The 15,929-nt window shown below is 56.4% G+C and overlaps 1 protein-coding gene across 1 annotated transcript in view; it reads left to right on the top strand.

The window, feature by feature from the left end:
• Window positions 1-15,929, top strand: part of HMCN2 (hemicentin 2) — a gene marked incomplete at both ends in the record, with an annotated part of 149,376 nt that overhangs the window by 118,516 nt on the left and 14,931 nt on the right. The window contains 17 exons of the mRNA XM_079706160.1: window positions 361-551; window positions 1,003-1,084; window positions 1,182-1,318; window positions 1,939-2,080; window positions 2,167-2,311; window positions 3,201-3,328; window positions 4,186-4,342; window positions 5,141-5,262; window positions 6,115-6,279; window positions 7,553-7,660; window positions 7,894-8,028; window positions 8,342-8,476; window positions 9,034-9,224; window positions 10,605-10,818; window positions 12,116-12,250; window positions 13,244-13,434; window positions 14,859-14,940. Of these exons, the coding sequence (XP_079562286.1) occupies window positions 361-551; window positions 1,003-1,084; window positions 1,182-1,318; window positions 1,939-2,080; window positions 2,167-2,311; window positions 3,201-3,328; window positions 4,186-4,342; window positions 5,141-5,262; window positions 6,115-6,279; window positions 7,553-7,660; window positions 7,894-8,028; window positions 8,342-8,476; window positions 9,034-9,224; window positions 10,605-10,818; window positions 12,116-12,250; window positions 13,244-13,434; window positions 14,859-14,940 (2,460 nt within the window). The remainder of the gene's footprint in view (window positions 1-360; window positions 552-1,002; window positions 1,085-1,181; window positions 1,319-1,938; window positions 2,081-2,166; window positions 2,312-3,200; window positions 3,329-4,185; window positions 4,343-5,140; window positions 5,263-6,114; window positions 6,280-7,552; window positions 7,661-7,893; window positions 8,029-8,341; window positions 8,477-9,033; window positions 9,225-10,604; window positions 10,819-12,115; window positions 12,251-13,243; window positions 13,435-14,858; window positions 14,941-15,929) is intronic.

The raw sequence follows: 15,929 nt of genomic DNA, 5'->3' as shown, positions 1-15,929 counted from the left end.
CGGAGCACAGGCTCCAGATGCGCAGGCTCAGCGGCCGTGGCTCACGGGCCCAGCCACTCCGCGGCATGTGGGATCTTCCCAGACTGGGGCACGAACCCGCGTCCCCCGCACCGGCAGGCGGACTTTCAACCACTGCACCACCAGGGAAGCCCTCCTTGTTGGTTTTTAAGCGCAAATCATTGTCCCAGGCAGATGGGCCCATGGTCGGACGTGTTTAGAACCCTCCAACACAATCACCCCCCGCCTGTTTGCAGGCCCATGTACTGTCAGCATCTGGATGGTGGGGGAGAGGAATGAACCCCAGCTCCTAGTGTTCTGGGCATGGCCCCCATGGCTGACCCAGGGCGGGGTGTCTTGCAGACCCCCCCCACATCGAGGACTCAGGCCAGCCTGCAGAGCTGTTGCTGACCCCCGGCACCCCCTTGGAGCTCCTCTGCGATGCCCGGGGCACCCCGCAACCCAACATCACATGGCACAAGGATGGGGAGGCCCTGAACAGGCCGAAGGACAGCAAGAGGGCCGGGCGGCTGCTCCGGGTGGAGGGTGTGCAGGTGCTGCTGCTCCGCCTGCTGTGGGGTGAAGCTGGGGATGGGAGGGGAGGGACCCAGTGGCACTTGGCAAGGTTTGCCCAAGCTCCACTTTTATTTGTGAAGAGGACCCCGCACCCCGGCCCCGGGCCATGCCCTTGGGAGCTCCCAGTCAGGTCAGACCCAAGGCTGATGCAGAAACCAGATAAATCCCTGACCTCACCAGAAAAGAACTGGTACAGTCAAGGGGGACTCCCTGGAGGAGGCAGACTCTCCCCTAGCCCTAAAGCAAGGGTAAGCCAGTAATAGGGAAGAAACATCCCAGAGAGGAGAAGGGGTTGGTGGGAAAGGCAGGATGGCTGACTCAGCAGGCCTGAGTCTAAATCCTGGGTCCTCAGCTGTGTAGGAGGGAAATCAGATCAGGAGGTGGGCAGGGTGGGGCCAGAGGTAGCTGCTCACCCTGCTCCATCCCCAGGTGGGTGATGCTGGGCTGTACACTTGCCTGGCCCACAGCCCTGCTGGTGAAATTGAGAAGAGCTTCCGGGTCAGAGTTCAAGGTAGGGGGGGGTGCCAGAGTGGGGGCAGGAGAGGGAGGCAGGATGGGACCTGCAGGGGTGGGTCCATCTCTCATGTCCTCCCTACCCACCTCACCAGCCCCACCAAATGTCATTGGGCCCCAAGGCCCCCGCTTTGTGGTTGGTCTGGCGCCGGGACAGCTGGTTCTAGAGTGCTCGGTGGAGGCAGATCCAGCACCAGAGATTGAGTGGCACCGTGATGGCATCCTGCTGCAGGTGGGTGCCAGGCTGGGGACCCAGGGGCACCGCCTTCTGTCCCTCTCAGGCCCCAGACCCTGATGAGACTCGATCCCAGGTGCCGAGGGCCTGTTCTGTGCCGGCACTTTGCGTACCTGCTCTCCTGATGTTTTCCACCCCTGTTACTATTGTCACCCCCATACTGTGGATGGGGACACCGAGGCAAGGCTAAAATTTTCACCCCAGGGCTTCTGATGAGTATCTATGCTGTACCTTTGAGCTATGCTTAGTGGCTGTGTGGCCTGGGGCCAGTTACTGAGGTTCTGTGTGCTCACCCCTGAAATGGGGCCAATTTGCTTCTGTGGACCCAAGGATTGTAGATCTGGTGGAAGCTCCAGCTCCTAGTGTGAGCACGAGTCCCCCCTGCAACACGCCCGACAGGCAGAGCTCCAGGGAAGATGCTCTTTCCCTCCCAAAGGAGCCTATTTCCCCAGAAAGTCCTCAGCTGGGCATCAGTTCAGAGGTTGCAGGCCAGTCCAGAATGAATGGGGCAGAGACCACTGTCTGGCCCCGCTGGTTCCTTGGTCCTGGTGCGTGGGGGGCTGGCCTGGCCCAGCCCAGCACTGATGAGGGTCTCTCCACCCTGGGGGTCTCTACAGGCAGATGCCCACACCCAGTTCCCAGAGCAGGGCAGGTTCCTCCAGCTGCAGGCCCTGAGCACGGCCGACAGTGGCAACTACAGCTGCACAGCCCGCAATGCTGCAGGCAGCACCAGCGTGGCCTTCCACGTGGAGGTCCACAGTGAGTGGCCCCACCCCACCCGCCCTGCCCACCCCTCTGAGAGTGACAGGGTCCCAGCACCCACCCCCTCTGTGCCTCTCCTCCAGCGGTGCCCACCATCCGGCCGGGACCACCTGCAGTGAACGCCTCCGTGAGCCAGACGGCTCTGCTGCCCTGCAAGGCAGACGGTGCACCACCGCCCCTTGTGAACTGGCGGAAGGACGGCATCCCTCTGGATCCTGAGAGCCCCAGGTGGGAGCTGGTAGGGGAGGGCATCAGGGAGGGGCTCAGGTACCTCTTTATGGGTTGTAAATGGAAGCCCACCTGGGCAGTTGGAGCAGAAAGGACATGGGTCTTCTCAGAACCCAAGGACATACATGCCCATTCGTTAAGGGCGTGAGAACCCCTGGTGGCTGTCTGTCTGTCTGTCTAGTTTTGACTCTTGGTTGCTACTCTCTGTTTCTGTGTGTGAGGGCTTCATGCCTCTCTCTCTCTCAGACCGATTTTCTACACCTTCTTTCTCTAAGAACATGGCAGAACGGCTCCCCCCCCACACCTCCCCCCCGCCCCCGGCCAAGTTATAGCTGCTCTGTTCACACAACCTGCAGACCCTGGTGAGCTGTCTGTGAATCCCAGTTCCAAATTCCCAGGGCAGAGAATTCCATTGGCTCAGCCTGCATGATGTGTTCATCCCCCGTCCAACCGGCTGTGGCTGGGGGCGGGGTCACACAGTACAGACATGGCCCCTGGGAAAAGGCAGTTTTCCGACCTTATCGAGGGGCTGTTCTCAGAAAGGGTTGGGGTACCACTGCCCTCTGGCTCTTGGGGGGAGGCTGGGCCCAGGTGGGAGCACGGGAGGCCCAAAGCAGTCCCTTTCACCCTTTCCGATGCTGGGTTGTGGTGCAGGTTGCTGCCCAAGGCTGTGGCTCCACGCCCGCCCCCCCAACCACCGACCTTGGCCTCACAGATGCAGGATTCCTGAGTTAGCATCCTCTTGCTCAGAAAGCCAGAGACCAAGGGGAGGGTCTTGCTGGAGACACCACCGGGGGGGGGGGGGGGGGGCGGGGGCGGGGGGGTCCAGCTTCTCCCTAGGGACTTGCTGGTCTGCCGGTATCCATGGCAACCCCTCCCTGTGTTCCAGGTTTCAGGTTCTGCCTGAGGGTTCCCTGAGGATCCAGCCAGTCCTCACCGAGGATGCCGGCCACTACCTCTGCCTGGCGTCCAACGCTGCTGGTTCCGATCGGCAGGGCCGTGACCTCCGGGTCTTCGGTAGGTAGAGGAGGGAAGGTGTGTTTTTTTTTTTTTTGCCTTCAGCATCCACCCCTGTCTGGACCAGGTACTGCTTAGTTTCTGGTTCATCCTAGCTGTCAGGAGCCAAGAGCAATGATCTCCAAATGTTTTTGACCATGAATCCTATTAATAAAAAGCTTTGAACGTGTACACTCAAAGATGCATATCGGGGCTTCCCTGGTGGCACAGTGGTTGGGAGTCTGCCTGCCGATGCAGGGCACACGGGTTCATGCCCCGGTCTGGGAAGATCCCATGTGCTGCGGAGTGGCTGTGCCCGTGAGCCATGGCCGCTGAGCCTGCGTGTCCAGAGCCTGTGCTCCGCAACGGGAGAGACCACAACAGTGAGAGGCCCGCGTGCCGCAAAAAAAAAAAAAAAAAAAAAAAAGATGCATATTTATCTTTATGCATACATTATATACACTTACTACTATACTATTATATTGAATGACAAAACGTGCACAAGCTGTAAAACACTCAGGATCACTGAGCCAGGTGCTCTAATCTGCTCTTCAATCCCGTTGATCACCTTGGTGGAGGCTGCGCTGCTGGGCCCTAGCCTCGGGTGGGGCTGCTGGGGAGTTGCGCCCTGGAGGCCCCATTCAAGGACATGTAGTTAGGGGGATGCCAGCCTCAGGCGTGGTCAAAAGCCCCATCGCCCCAGCTTTGGGAGCCCGTTGGAAGATCCGCTCGGAGAGTTTCTCCTGCCTCCTCCCCACTGCTTCCTCGGGGATGGGCTGAAGGTGGTTGGAGTATCTCCTGCTCCTGGGCTTTACCTTAGAGACCCCCGCCCTGCCCCCATCCCACACCCCGTCTCCTGATCACTGTTCTCTCCCCAGAGCCTCCAGCCATCACCCCTGGCCCCTCCAACCTGACCCTGACTGCTGACACTGCCGCCTCACTGCCCTGTGAGGCCAGAGGCTCACCCAAGCCCCTTGTGGTCTGGTGGAAGGATGGACAGAAGCTGGACTTCCGCCTGCAGCAGGGAGCCTACCGGTACTGAGCTGGTCCTTCTGGGAACGTCAGGAGATGTCTGGGGTGGGGAAGGGCGTGCCCGTCTCAGAGAGGGGGAGCCAGGCCAGAACCGAGGCAGGGGTGCGCTCAGGTCTCACCAAAGCCAGCACCAGAACTTGTGTCCTGACTTCAAGGGGCCAGGAGGGTCTTTACACTAAGATACCTGGTCGGAGGTGGGGGCATTTGGGACATACAGCCAAATGGAAAATATATGGCCTTTGCAACCACTTTAGTCACTATTTAAGAACCCACGTAGAAGCCCAAGTTCATGCTGGTTGAGCCTGGACCCATGGCTCCTGCAGGAGCCTCGGTCTCCCCGTTTCTCAAATGCAGCTGACCCTGAAATGATCCCTGGGTGTATTAAGAGGTCAGTTCACCAATTAATTCACCAAATATCTGTTGTGTTAGGTTCCAGATCATCGTGGAGCTTTGTGACTAAGCAGGTGTTCACTGAACACAAGCAGTTCTGATCAGGGCTTTGGATATGGTTACAATTACAGAAGCTATCATAGGTGGTGACTGTAGAAAATTTTTAAGATTATGGAGAAACCCAGAGGCAAACATTAAAATTGCCCACAAACTGAACAGGTAGACCTTGGGAGGTAGAAAATTCTAGGAGAAACTTCTAGAGTCGAGGCTGGGGGCCAGTTACAGGAAGGGAAAATAGTCATGAAACACATCCCTTGCCTCCAAATTCCCCAGGTAGGAAGGCCACGGCTGGCTGGTTTCAGGTCAGCCCAGCCAGTCACTTAGCAGACAACTGTCTATCTGTCTGTCCAGGCTCCTGCCCTCCAACGCCTTGCTCCTCACAGCGCCCAGCCCTCAGGATTCAGCCCAGTTTGAGTGTGTGGCGAGCAATGAAGTGGGCAAGGCCCACAGGCTCTACTGGGTGACGGTTCACGGTGAGTTCACGGTCAGGAGTGACTGTTCACAGCGAGGGCAGATGAGGGAGCCGGGATGGGGACAGTGCCTCCCTCTCCTGGCCGCTCTCTCTGCCTCCAGGGACCTGCACGGGTTCCCTCTGAGCCTTTCTGTGCTTCCCGGGTCACCGCCTCCAGGAAGCCCTCTCTGATCCTGCCCTCCCACACTGACATAACCCAACTCCAGCACAGTTCCTGGCCTGTGGGAGCTCGTAGGCGAGGCCTCTCCCAAGTCCAGAATGTTCTGAACCCAAATCTGACCTTGTCATCACCCCAGTTAAAATCCCTCCCACCATGGCTGCCCACCACCCTCAGGATAGAATGCATGGTGTCATCTGGGCCCAGAAGGTCAACCCTGCTGACCCTCCAGGTTCAGCTCACCTCATGGCCTGCCTCACTCTGGGTTGCATTCATGCCTCTCAGCTTTTTGTTCCTGACCTCGGGGCCTTTGCACATGCTGTTCCCTCTGCTGGACACTTTTCCCTTCACCCAGGCCATATCTGCTCTTCCTTCAGATCTCAGGTTAAATGCCGCATGCCCCAGAGGCCTTCTCTGGCCTCGCTCACTCTGTGCCCCCTCCAAGCTCCCTGGTCTTGTGAAACGCTCCCTGAGATACCTGGCTGGTATCTAGAGAAAGCAGTTCGTAACTATCCCACACGCCCAGCAAAACACATCTGAGTGAGGAAATGTGACCGCTGCACCTCCCTCCCTGGAGCTTTGTCACTGATGTCACCTTGTGTCTCAGTCTGTTTATCTTTCTCGTCCACCTGGCCCCATGGCTGTGTGTTCCCCAGGGGACCACAGCAGGGCCTCGAGCCTTGACTTGCGTTTCAGTGCCTCCCACCATTGCTGACGACCAGACAGACTTCACCGTGACCATGATGTCGCCCGTGGTCCTCACGTGCCACAGCACAGGGGTGCCAGCCCCAGTTGTGTCCTGGAGCAAAGCAGGCACCCAGCTGGGGTTGCGGGGGAACGGCTACCGTGTGTCGCCTTCGGGTAAGTAAGGGTGAGCCACGTGGGCCTGCTGCTGAGGGGACACTAAGGGGCATTGGGCAGAGACTGTGAAAGCAGCCCGCTGGGGCCTGGTGGTTGAGAAGATGGAAAGTTCTGGCCTGGCTCTGCCATTCCCTCACTGTGTGACCTGGGCAAACCCCCTCGCGCCCCCCACCACCCGGGCCTCAGTATCCCCATCCACGCACTAGAGTATTGATATCCATCAGTCAGTCCCTGGTGCTAGTTGGTAAATTGGTGCTCCTTATGGCAGAATGATAAAAATAACAGCTACATGAGAGTTTTCATCAAGCTAGTTTTAGCTCATTAGAAGGATTGGCCTTTATTCTGAAATAATGCTTTTCTTAATAATTCGGTGTTGAAAGTGCCTTTCTTTTATGAAATTAAGGTGATAGTACGTGGTAATGTTTTAAGTGTCTTTGCTTGTTAAAATAAAAAGCTGTCAACTTTATGGGGATTCTCTAAATTAAATGTATTTTTTAGTTGGCTGGTTAGTGAAATCCTAAAGTCTGTGAACCACTGGCCGGATCTGTGGTTTCCAAACTCTTCCAAAGCAATAGAACACTTCCTTCTGACACGTGGTTGTGGGGAAGCCCAACACGTGAGAGAAGCTAGGTTCTGGTTCCATCTGAGGCTGGGATGGGGGCTGTGGGGTGGACCAGAGTCAGGTGGGCCTTACCCCCTTTGCCCCCTCAGCAGGCCCTCAGGGGTCCACAGGGGATGGTTTAGAAACCACCTCACCTGACTTGCAGCCTATGGTCTGGGAAGGTTAAAATGGTGTTCGTTGAGCAGCCAAGGCTGAGGGAGAGAGGGCAAAGGGAGGAAAGAGGAGGCAGCAATCCGGGGAGGCTTCCTGGAAGAGGCAAGTTTTGAGCAGAGTGCAGCAAAGGATAGCAGGGTGAGGGCCCGTGGAACCAGGCGCGGGCGGTCCAGGGATTCCAGGCCGGGTAGTGGCAGATCCTGGCTCATCACAGCCAGAAGGGTCTAGAGATCATCCTGTCTGATTCCTCATTGTACACCCGGCCCAGAGACTAGAAGTACCAGACAGCAGAAGGGACTTGCCTACAGGAATGGTCTGAGCAGGGAGCAGAGGCAGGCCCAGGTTCCCCCGTGCTGCTTACAAATGGGCAGGGAGGCAGATTGAGGGGCCTGTAACAGAGACACCAGGGTTGAGTGTGTAAGAGCCCTGCCGGCTCCACCCCTGGGACATCTGTCCCAGGCCCCCTCAGCCCTCTCTGGGCCCTGTTCCCGCCCACAGGTGCCCTGGAGATCGGGCAGGCCCTCCCCATCCATGCCAGCCGATACACCTGCACGGCCCGCAACTCCGCGGGCGTGGCCCACAAGCACGTGGTCCTCACCGTGCAAGGTAAGCGGCCCCGAGGCCAGACAGCCGTGGCTCTTGGGGCGGGGAAGCCTGCAGAGGGCTAGAGGATTCTCTGGGAGAAAAGAAATAGCCCGCCTGTGTCCTCCTTCTGACGCTTCCAGAACCCCCTGTTCCCTTTAGCAGCCTCTCTCTCCGGTGCTCAGACGGCCCCTGGTTGGAGAGGCCTGGGTGTTAACGGTGTCCCCAGGGACCTCTGCAGCCCTGTTCCTTTGCAGCCTCCCCCGTGGTAAAGCCACTACCCAGTGTGGTCTGGGCGGTGGCAGAGGAGGAGGTGCTGCTGCCCTGCGAGGCCTCGGGCATCCCCCGGCCGAGCATCACTTGGCAGAAGGAGGGTCTCAGCGTGCCTGCAGGTGAGTCTCCTTGGCAGCCAGCGTGGGTGGGAGGAAGACAGTATGAACCCGTGGTCCTCCTTCCGGCCCCCGCTTCACCTCCTGCCCTCGCGTCTCCCCTCACCACCCCAGAGCCCTTGATTCTGCCTGAGCACTCGGTGGCTGGGTTGGGAGGTTGGGTCCGGCTTCCGTGCTCGCTCTGGCCCCTCGTCACCCTGTGGCCACAGCAGGTCACTTGTCTGGTCAGACAGAACAGCCCAAGCAGCCTTCCTGCCCTCCTCGGGGGTCCTGTCGCCCCAGCGACCAGCCCCCAATTCCTTCCCGCCAAATCCAGGGGTGAGGACCCAGGTCCTAACCAGTGGACAGCTGCGGATTATCCATGTCAGGCCAGAGGATGCTGGGAATTATTTCTGCATCGCCCAGAACAGCGCAGGCAGTGCCCTGGGGAAGACTCGGCTGGTTGTGCAAGGTGGGCCCCTGGGGGTGTGGCTGGGTCTGAAGTGGACCCCAGTGAGCTAGGGGCTTTAAGGCCCCTGAGACCCCCTCCCTTCTCTGCCCAGCCCTGGTCCCGGGCGGGGCGTGTCCCCGCACCCACCCCTACTCCAGCACGGCTTGTGGTTCTAGAAGGAATTCAAGAAAAAACGGGCTCCCATTTTGCACCCAAGGTCTGGCTTCAGACAGTAACTCCAGAGTCCTCTCTGCCTCCTCTGGCCCCTCCTGGGAGACTAGTCTGGTCATTCTTCGTTCATTTTGGCTTTCCAGTAGCAATAGCCATTTCTGTCCCTTTAGTCACTGTGTGTGCATGTGGGTGAATGGGTCACTCTGTCACAGCATCACCAAACTCCAGAGAGTCCCCAGGTTATCCAGACCACGAGGCCTATGACCAGGGGCCAGTGGGGGCAGCAGACAGGGGTGGAGGAAGGGGCTGAGGATGTGTCAAGTGCCAAGGGCACTGGGGCAGGGATGGCGCACCCCAGCCCACCCCAGCCCAGCCCAGTCACCGAGGGGACCTCCCTATCCCCACAGTCCCGCCTGTGATCGAGAATGGCCTTCCCAACCTGTCCACCACCGAAGGCTCCCACGCCCTCTTGCCCTGTACGGCCAGCGGCAGTCCTGAGCCCGACATCACCTGGGAAAAGGACGGCCAGCCTGTGTCTGGAGCTGAGGGGAAGTTCACCATCCAGCCTTCCGGGGGGCTGCTGGTGAAGAACTCAGAGGTGAGGGCCTGGCTCCAGGGAGCAGAGGGAAATAGTAGTAACAGCAGGAGCAGCAGACACCTGCTGAGCACCCCCCTGTGTGCCATGCTCTGTGCTGAATGCCGTGCAGTTTCTTAATCCCGGAACCTGGGGAAGTAGGTGTTATCACCCTAGCTGCAGATGAGGAAACCGAGGTTCAGAGTGTACCCAGGTTTTGAAGACATGCTATTGACAAGAAGCAGAACCAAGATTTGAACCAGGACCTCTATGGCTAGTCCCAGGGGGAGGGAAGGAGCCCTGGAAGAGAGGGAGGGAGGAGCGTGGCGATGACTTTGTGTCCCCAAACTGCCTCAAATGTTCTCAACCTGAGCTACAGGTGTGGGTGGAACCCCGGCTCCCTTCCCCCATCAGTGCTCATCATGTTCTGTAATTACAAAAGAAGTCACTGTCCAGATGGGTGGGTGGCTGCTGGGTGGGCACATCTCGAGGGGGCCGTGGGGGTGGGGATCCTGCCACACAGGGAGCCAGATGTGCAGTGGAGAGTGCACCAGCCCTGCTGGGATGCACCACAGAACTTCTCCTCTCGGAGAAGGCACCGAAAGCAGGACCCGCCTCAGGGGTGATGGATGAGGTGAGCACAGGTGAGCGGAGCGCAGGTTCCGTTCTGAGCGCATAGGAGGTGCTTAGTAAATGGTGACTGTTACAAACGTGTGGTCAGGCTTAGATTATGAAGGCTGAAAATTCAATTAACAATCAAATGAAGAAGGAAAAAAAGGGAATTTTTTGGAGCCAAACTGAGGATTATAACCGGGGAGACCTGTTAGAGGTAAAGGCACGGTCACATACACTTTCAAGACAAGGAATCATACATCAGAATGACATACTCGTATTTTACATAAAGTTCACCAAAGATACATAGTCCGGGTAAGCAGGTACAAAGTGAACAGCGAGTCACCATGACCCCTTACAGAGCTGGGAAAGAACGCTATTCTGTTAAGAAGTTACATTGCTAGCGTCAGGAAAGGAAAAAAAAAGATCTTTACAGCTGAGCAGGCACACCCGTCCTTGAGGAGCTCTGGTTAATGTGTAATGCAGATACACACTGCACATTAGGGATGGAAGGAGGAGGCCCCAAAAGACAGAGAATTTTATGTTTAATTTTTCTTGTCCTGCCTTAAAATATAAATTGTATTTTATCAAAACGCATAGCCATATGAAGGCTGCAGGGAGGTGCAGTGGTGAAGCCGAGCTGTTTGCTAGCTGTGTGACCTTGGGCAAGTCACTTTGCCTCTCTGGGCTGCATGGTCCATGGGAACCTGCCAGGGAGCAGGTCCCCGGGGGCATTCTGGCCCATGTTGGGGTGGGGGCAGTTCTCAGACTGACCCCTCCCTGTGCCCACAGAGCCAGGACGCTGGCACCTACACCTGCACTGCCGAGAATGCCGTGGGCCGCGCCCGCCGCCGCATGCACCTCACCATCTTGGCACCGCCTGTCTTCACCAGCCTGCCTGGGGACCGCAGCCTGAACCTTGGGGACAGGCTGTGGCTTCACTGTGCGGCCCGTGGCAGCCCTACACCCCGAATAGGCTGGACTGTCAACAACCAGCCAGTCACAGGTCTGGGCCTGCTGGGGGCAGGTGGGACAGAGACCCAGGACCCTGGGAGGTTGAAGAGGGTGGGCGGGGTGGGGGGTGACCCAACCTGGTGAAGAGGAAGAGGGTACCAGTCAGCCTGTGGGTTCTGGGTCCCCAGACTTGGCCCTGCGTTGGGGCACAGGGCAAACACACATGTGGCCCTATGTGACCAGTCACATGTCAGACCCAGCAAGAAGCCACCTGTGAAAAAGACTCAACCCTGGAGACCTCAGGGCCAGGAGAGGGGCCTGTGCTCCAGCCCAGCGCTGCTGCTCCCACTGTGGGCCCCTCAACAAACTCCATTCATGGGGGGCTCTCTCCTCTCACCTGGGTTCCCAGTGGTGTTTAGGGGGGTCCAAGCCCTGCTCAGGCCCTGTGGTGTATATAGTAGGTACTCAAATCAATGTCTGCCAAATGGATGAATTGCTAAGCCTCCTCCACTGCAAAGTGATATTTTCATATCCTCCTATACCCAAGGCCAGGTGCTGGGAAACGTGTGCGGCTCACCTTTGCACACCTGTGCAGAAGGCTTTGCCTACCTGTGCAGAAGGCTTTGCCTCAACCTCACTGCTTCCTGGGCGGAGAGATCAGGAGAGAGATTCAGCCTCTCTGAGCCCAGCTCTTCATCTTGAAATAGAGATAACAGGGGTCCTGAGGGCGGAATGATTTAATGCAGGAGGCTCGCTTGGCAGGACCTCACCCAGAGTAAATGCCCCATCTGTGTCCAAGTGTCCAATAAGCACTTGTCCTTATTCCTGGGGTAGGGGCACTGTCTAAGGATTACAGGGAAAACAAAGGCTGTTAATAGCATCCATCTAGGGACTTCCCTGGAGGTCCAGTGGTTAAGACTCTGGGCTTCCACTGCAGGGGGCACGGGTTTGATTCCTGGTCAGGGAAATAAGATCCCACATGCGGTGTGGTACAGCCCCCCCAAAAAATTAATTGAAAAAAATAGCGTCCATCTATATGTAACTCATGACAATATCTCTATAAGTGCTACATGTTAATAGGCCCCCGAAGACCTACCCTTGGCCACTCATCATACTCGCGGTGTGGACTTGAAAATGAGAAAAGGCAGGTCTTCAACCTCAGCCTCATCATCCGATCCTGTGCCTGCCACGATCGGATCCCACTTGCTTAGGCTTCCAGCAGGGAGGGGACACTTTGTGCCTTTATGAAGCACCAGCTGGATACCGAGGCCGGAATTAAGTGTTCAGGGCAGGAGGTCCCTGGCACCCTGAGCTCAGAGCCCGCTGGGGCGTCTCTTTCTCTGCCACAGAGGGGGTGTCCGAGCAGGACGGGGGCAGCACACTGCAGCGGATGGCAGTCACCAGAGAGGACAGCGGGACCTACGTCTGCTGGGCCGAGAACAGAGTGGGCCGAGTGCAGGCGGTCAGCTTCGTCCACGTGAAGGGTAGGGAGTGACCACGTGGTCTTTCTCCAGACCTCTGCTGACCCAGCCTAGTGGGTTTTCTAAGAAACTGGCCTCCTAATCTCTGAACTGGTACCTCTCCACCCTGGCTGGGCATTAGGATCTCCTGGGGGACTTTATAAAATACCGAGGCCCAGGTTCCACCCCCGACTCCGTAAAGGTGAGGCCTCGACATCAGTATTTTTTACCCTCCCCAGATGACCGGCTGTAGGTAGAACTGAGATCTGACTCATCAGCCTGAAGCACTACCCTCAGCTGGATGGTGTCACTGTGGGAGGGGGATGGGGGCTAAGGTACCCTGGCAAACAATGCGTGAATCTCGCCAGCCTGCCGGTTGCTCCCCACAGCCCTGCACAGTAACCCTCATGTCACTGTGACTTGTATGTCCAACTTTAGGATGGGAGGGTGGGGCTCGATGGAGGGGAATGAGCTGCCCAAGGCACCAGGATTCAACTGTACTGTTGGTAGATTCAACCTCAGGAAACCGGCAAGGATGAGAACCAGCACAGGGCATCCAAGATGGTTTAAGAGTTGCATGAAATGAGAATCAGGGATGTCTTCGTGTTGCTATGTCCAACAGAGGTGTCCTAATGATTGTGTAGTCCTTGTTGTCCAAAGTACCCTGCTGCTGGGCCAATCCATCTCTGAGCGCAAGTGCATGACACTCATACACTTTCTCCCCTCCTGTGCCTGTCTCAGGCATCACTAATCGATCATAGCACTATTCCTACTCAACTTCAAATCCTTCTCAGCACAGTGTTCCTGGCAGCCACTGCCAGTCTAGTTCTCTTGACCTGCGACATGGAAGCTGTATGCCATCCCAGATGTATTGACTCTACACAGCCGTGCTGAGCCATCAGGAGCCTCCATAGGTTCCTGGGGTCTGTCTGGCAGGCTTTTGGGGACGGATTTATGGGAATTTTAGCCTGAAGGAAACCTCCTTTCTCACTCCTTGTCCACTGTCACCTTGTGCAGAGGCTCCTGTCCTACAAGGGGAGGCCTTTTCCTACCTGGTGGAACCCGTTGGGGGCAGCGTCCGGCTGGACTGTGTGGTCCGTGGAGACCCAGAACCCAACATCCACTGGATCAAAGATGGCCTTCTGCTGCAGGGCAGCCGGCTCCGGCACTGGCTGCAGAATGGCTCGTTGATCATCCGTAGGACCGAGGCAAGGCGGGGCCTGGGCTGGGGCCACCTGGGACAACCCTCCACTTTGTCTGATTATCCAAGATGGTTCTTTAGGTTGGCACCACCCTCTACAGTCTACAAAGCATTTTCCTGCCTGTACCCAGAGATTCTCGCCTGACTAACTAGGGTGACCTCCAGCCAGTGGCTTAACTTCTCTGTGCCTCAATTACCTCATCCATTCAATGGGGCTAATAATTGTTCTACCTCATAGATTTATAGTGAGAAATCAGTGAGATGACCCACACCAGGTATTTAAGAGTGATTGGTCCCTCAGTAATGCCAATATATGTTACTAATAACAACCCCATGGAACAGAGTAAGCGGATAAGAGTGCCTCATTTTACAGATGAAGACACTGAGGGTCAGAGAGGCCCACAGCCAGTAAGCACCTGAGGCAGGACCCCAGCCCAGGTCTCCTGATTCCTACTCCACGCCATTTCCAAAGCCTTGAGCTCGGGAGCAGCCCCTGCTTACCTTCCCTTCTGTGTCCCAAGTCCCAGTGGTCTTGCAGAATTCCACAGTTCGATGATGTCAAGGACTCATCTTAGGGGTCCTTGATCTTGCCCATCTGGCAGCCTGCCTCAGACTGGTAAAGGCAGCAGCAGCAGCAGCAGCAGCAGCAGTAAGGGTTGCCGTGACCTGAGTATTTGCTGTGGACCAGGCACCGTGCCTCGCATTTAGGGAGCATGATTTCATTTGATGCTTACAACAATCGTATCGGTTATTATCCCCATTTTAGAGATGGGGAAACTGAGGCTCCAGAGACATGGTGAACAGTGGAGCCCGGATTTAGTCCCATCTTGGACTGATGCCCAAATCTATACTTTTAATTGTGTGCCGTGCTGCCCGCTGACAGTCCCTTGGGAGTGGCCTCTGGGATATTATCTTCTGGGCGTGGACAGTGGCTTCAGGCTGCCCCGGCTCCATCTCATGGTGGTGCTGCCACTCGGAAGCGAATCTGAGCCAGCATTCTTCCTGAGTTGCATCACTGCCATGGTCGTGGATATCCTGGGAAGAAACTTCCCTATCACCAAGGCCAGGAAGTGCTGGAATTCCTAATAATGTGCCGTGGAGTCATAATACTTTAACGTACACAATTTGGAAGAGGTGGATCTAAATCATGCTTCTGCAGCATAGAGCTCCCCTTAGAGCAATGAGTAGTCACCACCCCAAGTTCCAGGGGTGAAAGGGGCTGGATTCTCTTTGGATTCTATTGACAAGCAGCCATGGAAGCCCCTCTGGTGGAATCTGCGGGCCCCCAGCTGGTTTATGCTCTAAGCTCCTCCTGGTTAGATGGGTCGTGCTCCAGGTGCCCCTGTCTGTGCCCAGCTGTCCCCAGATGCTCACCGCCCCCTCGTTCTCCTCTCCTGAACGCCACGCCCCTGCTCCCGTGCCCACCCACAGAAGGAAGACGCGGGACAGTACCAGTGCCTGGCGGAGAATGAGCTGGGCGCGGTGGAGAAAGTGGTGGTCCTCGTGCTGCAGAGTGAGTCTCAGCCCCACCTTTCCTGGGCCCTGGGTGGGGGCTGGGTGAGGTGGGCACCCAGTGAGGTGGGCACCCAGGGGGCAGCTGTGCCGAGGCTGCGGCTGCCGCCGCCCAGGCTGCGATGGGAAAGGAGGGCCATTCCGAATACTTATTCAGAACACACAGCTGAAGTCCCATGAACTGTCTCCCTGATGTGGAATGGGAATTAGGGGCTGGTGAGTACTGGAGACCCAACAGCCAGGCCTGGGGGACCTGTTTATTCAGAACTCAAAACTGTCATTGAGATCATAGTGACAGCGCCTGTGTTTGCCAAGCAGGTTATAGCTAACAAAGCACTACGTGAGCCTCAAAGTAACCCTGTGAAATAGTCTAAACAGGGATTTAAAAAAAAATTTTAATTGGAGTATCATTGATTTACAATGTTGCTGGTTTCTGCTGTACAGCAAAGTGAATCAGTTATACATATATATATATATATGTCCACTCTTTTTTAGATTCTATTCCCATATAGGTCATTACAGAGTATTGAGTTCCCTGTGCTACACAGCAGGTCCTTATTAGTTCTCTATTTTATATATATTGGTGTGTATATGTCAGTCCCAGTCTCCCAATTTATCCCTCCCCCGCCAGAATGAAATAATGCCATTTGCAGCAACATGGATGAACCCAGAGATTGTCATATTGAGTGAAGTAAGTTAGACAGAGAAAGACAAATATCATATGATATCGCTTATATGTGGAATCTAAAAAAATGATACAGGGGCTTCCCTGGTGGCGCGGTGGTTGAGAGTCCGCCTGCCGATGCAGGGGACATGGGTTCGCGCCCCGGTCCGGGAAGATCCCACATGCCGCGGAGAGGCTGGGCCTGTGAGCCATGGCCGCTGAGCCTGCGTGTCTGGAGCCTGTGCTCCGCAACGGGAGAGGCCGCAGCGGTGAGAGGCCTGCGTACCACAAAAAAAAAAAAAAAAAAAAAGATACAAATGAACTTA

This window comes from Hyperoodon ampullatus, assembly GCF_949752795.1.
Source record: "Hyperoodon ampullatus genome assembly, chromosome: 6".
In the NCBI taxonomy this organism is placed as follows: domain Eukaryota; kingdom Metazoa; phylum Chordata; class Mammalia; order Artiodactyla; family Ziphiidae; genus Hyperoodon; species Hyperoodon ampullatus.
Note: the sequence above shows the minus strand (reverse complement) of the source record. Positions and strands in the feature narration are given on the sequence as shown.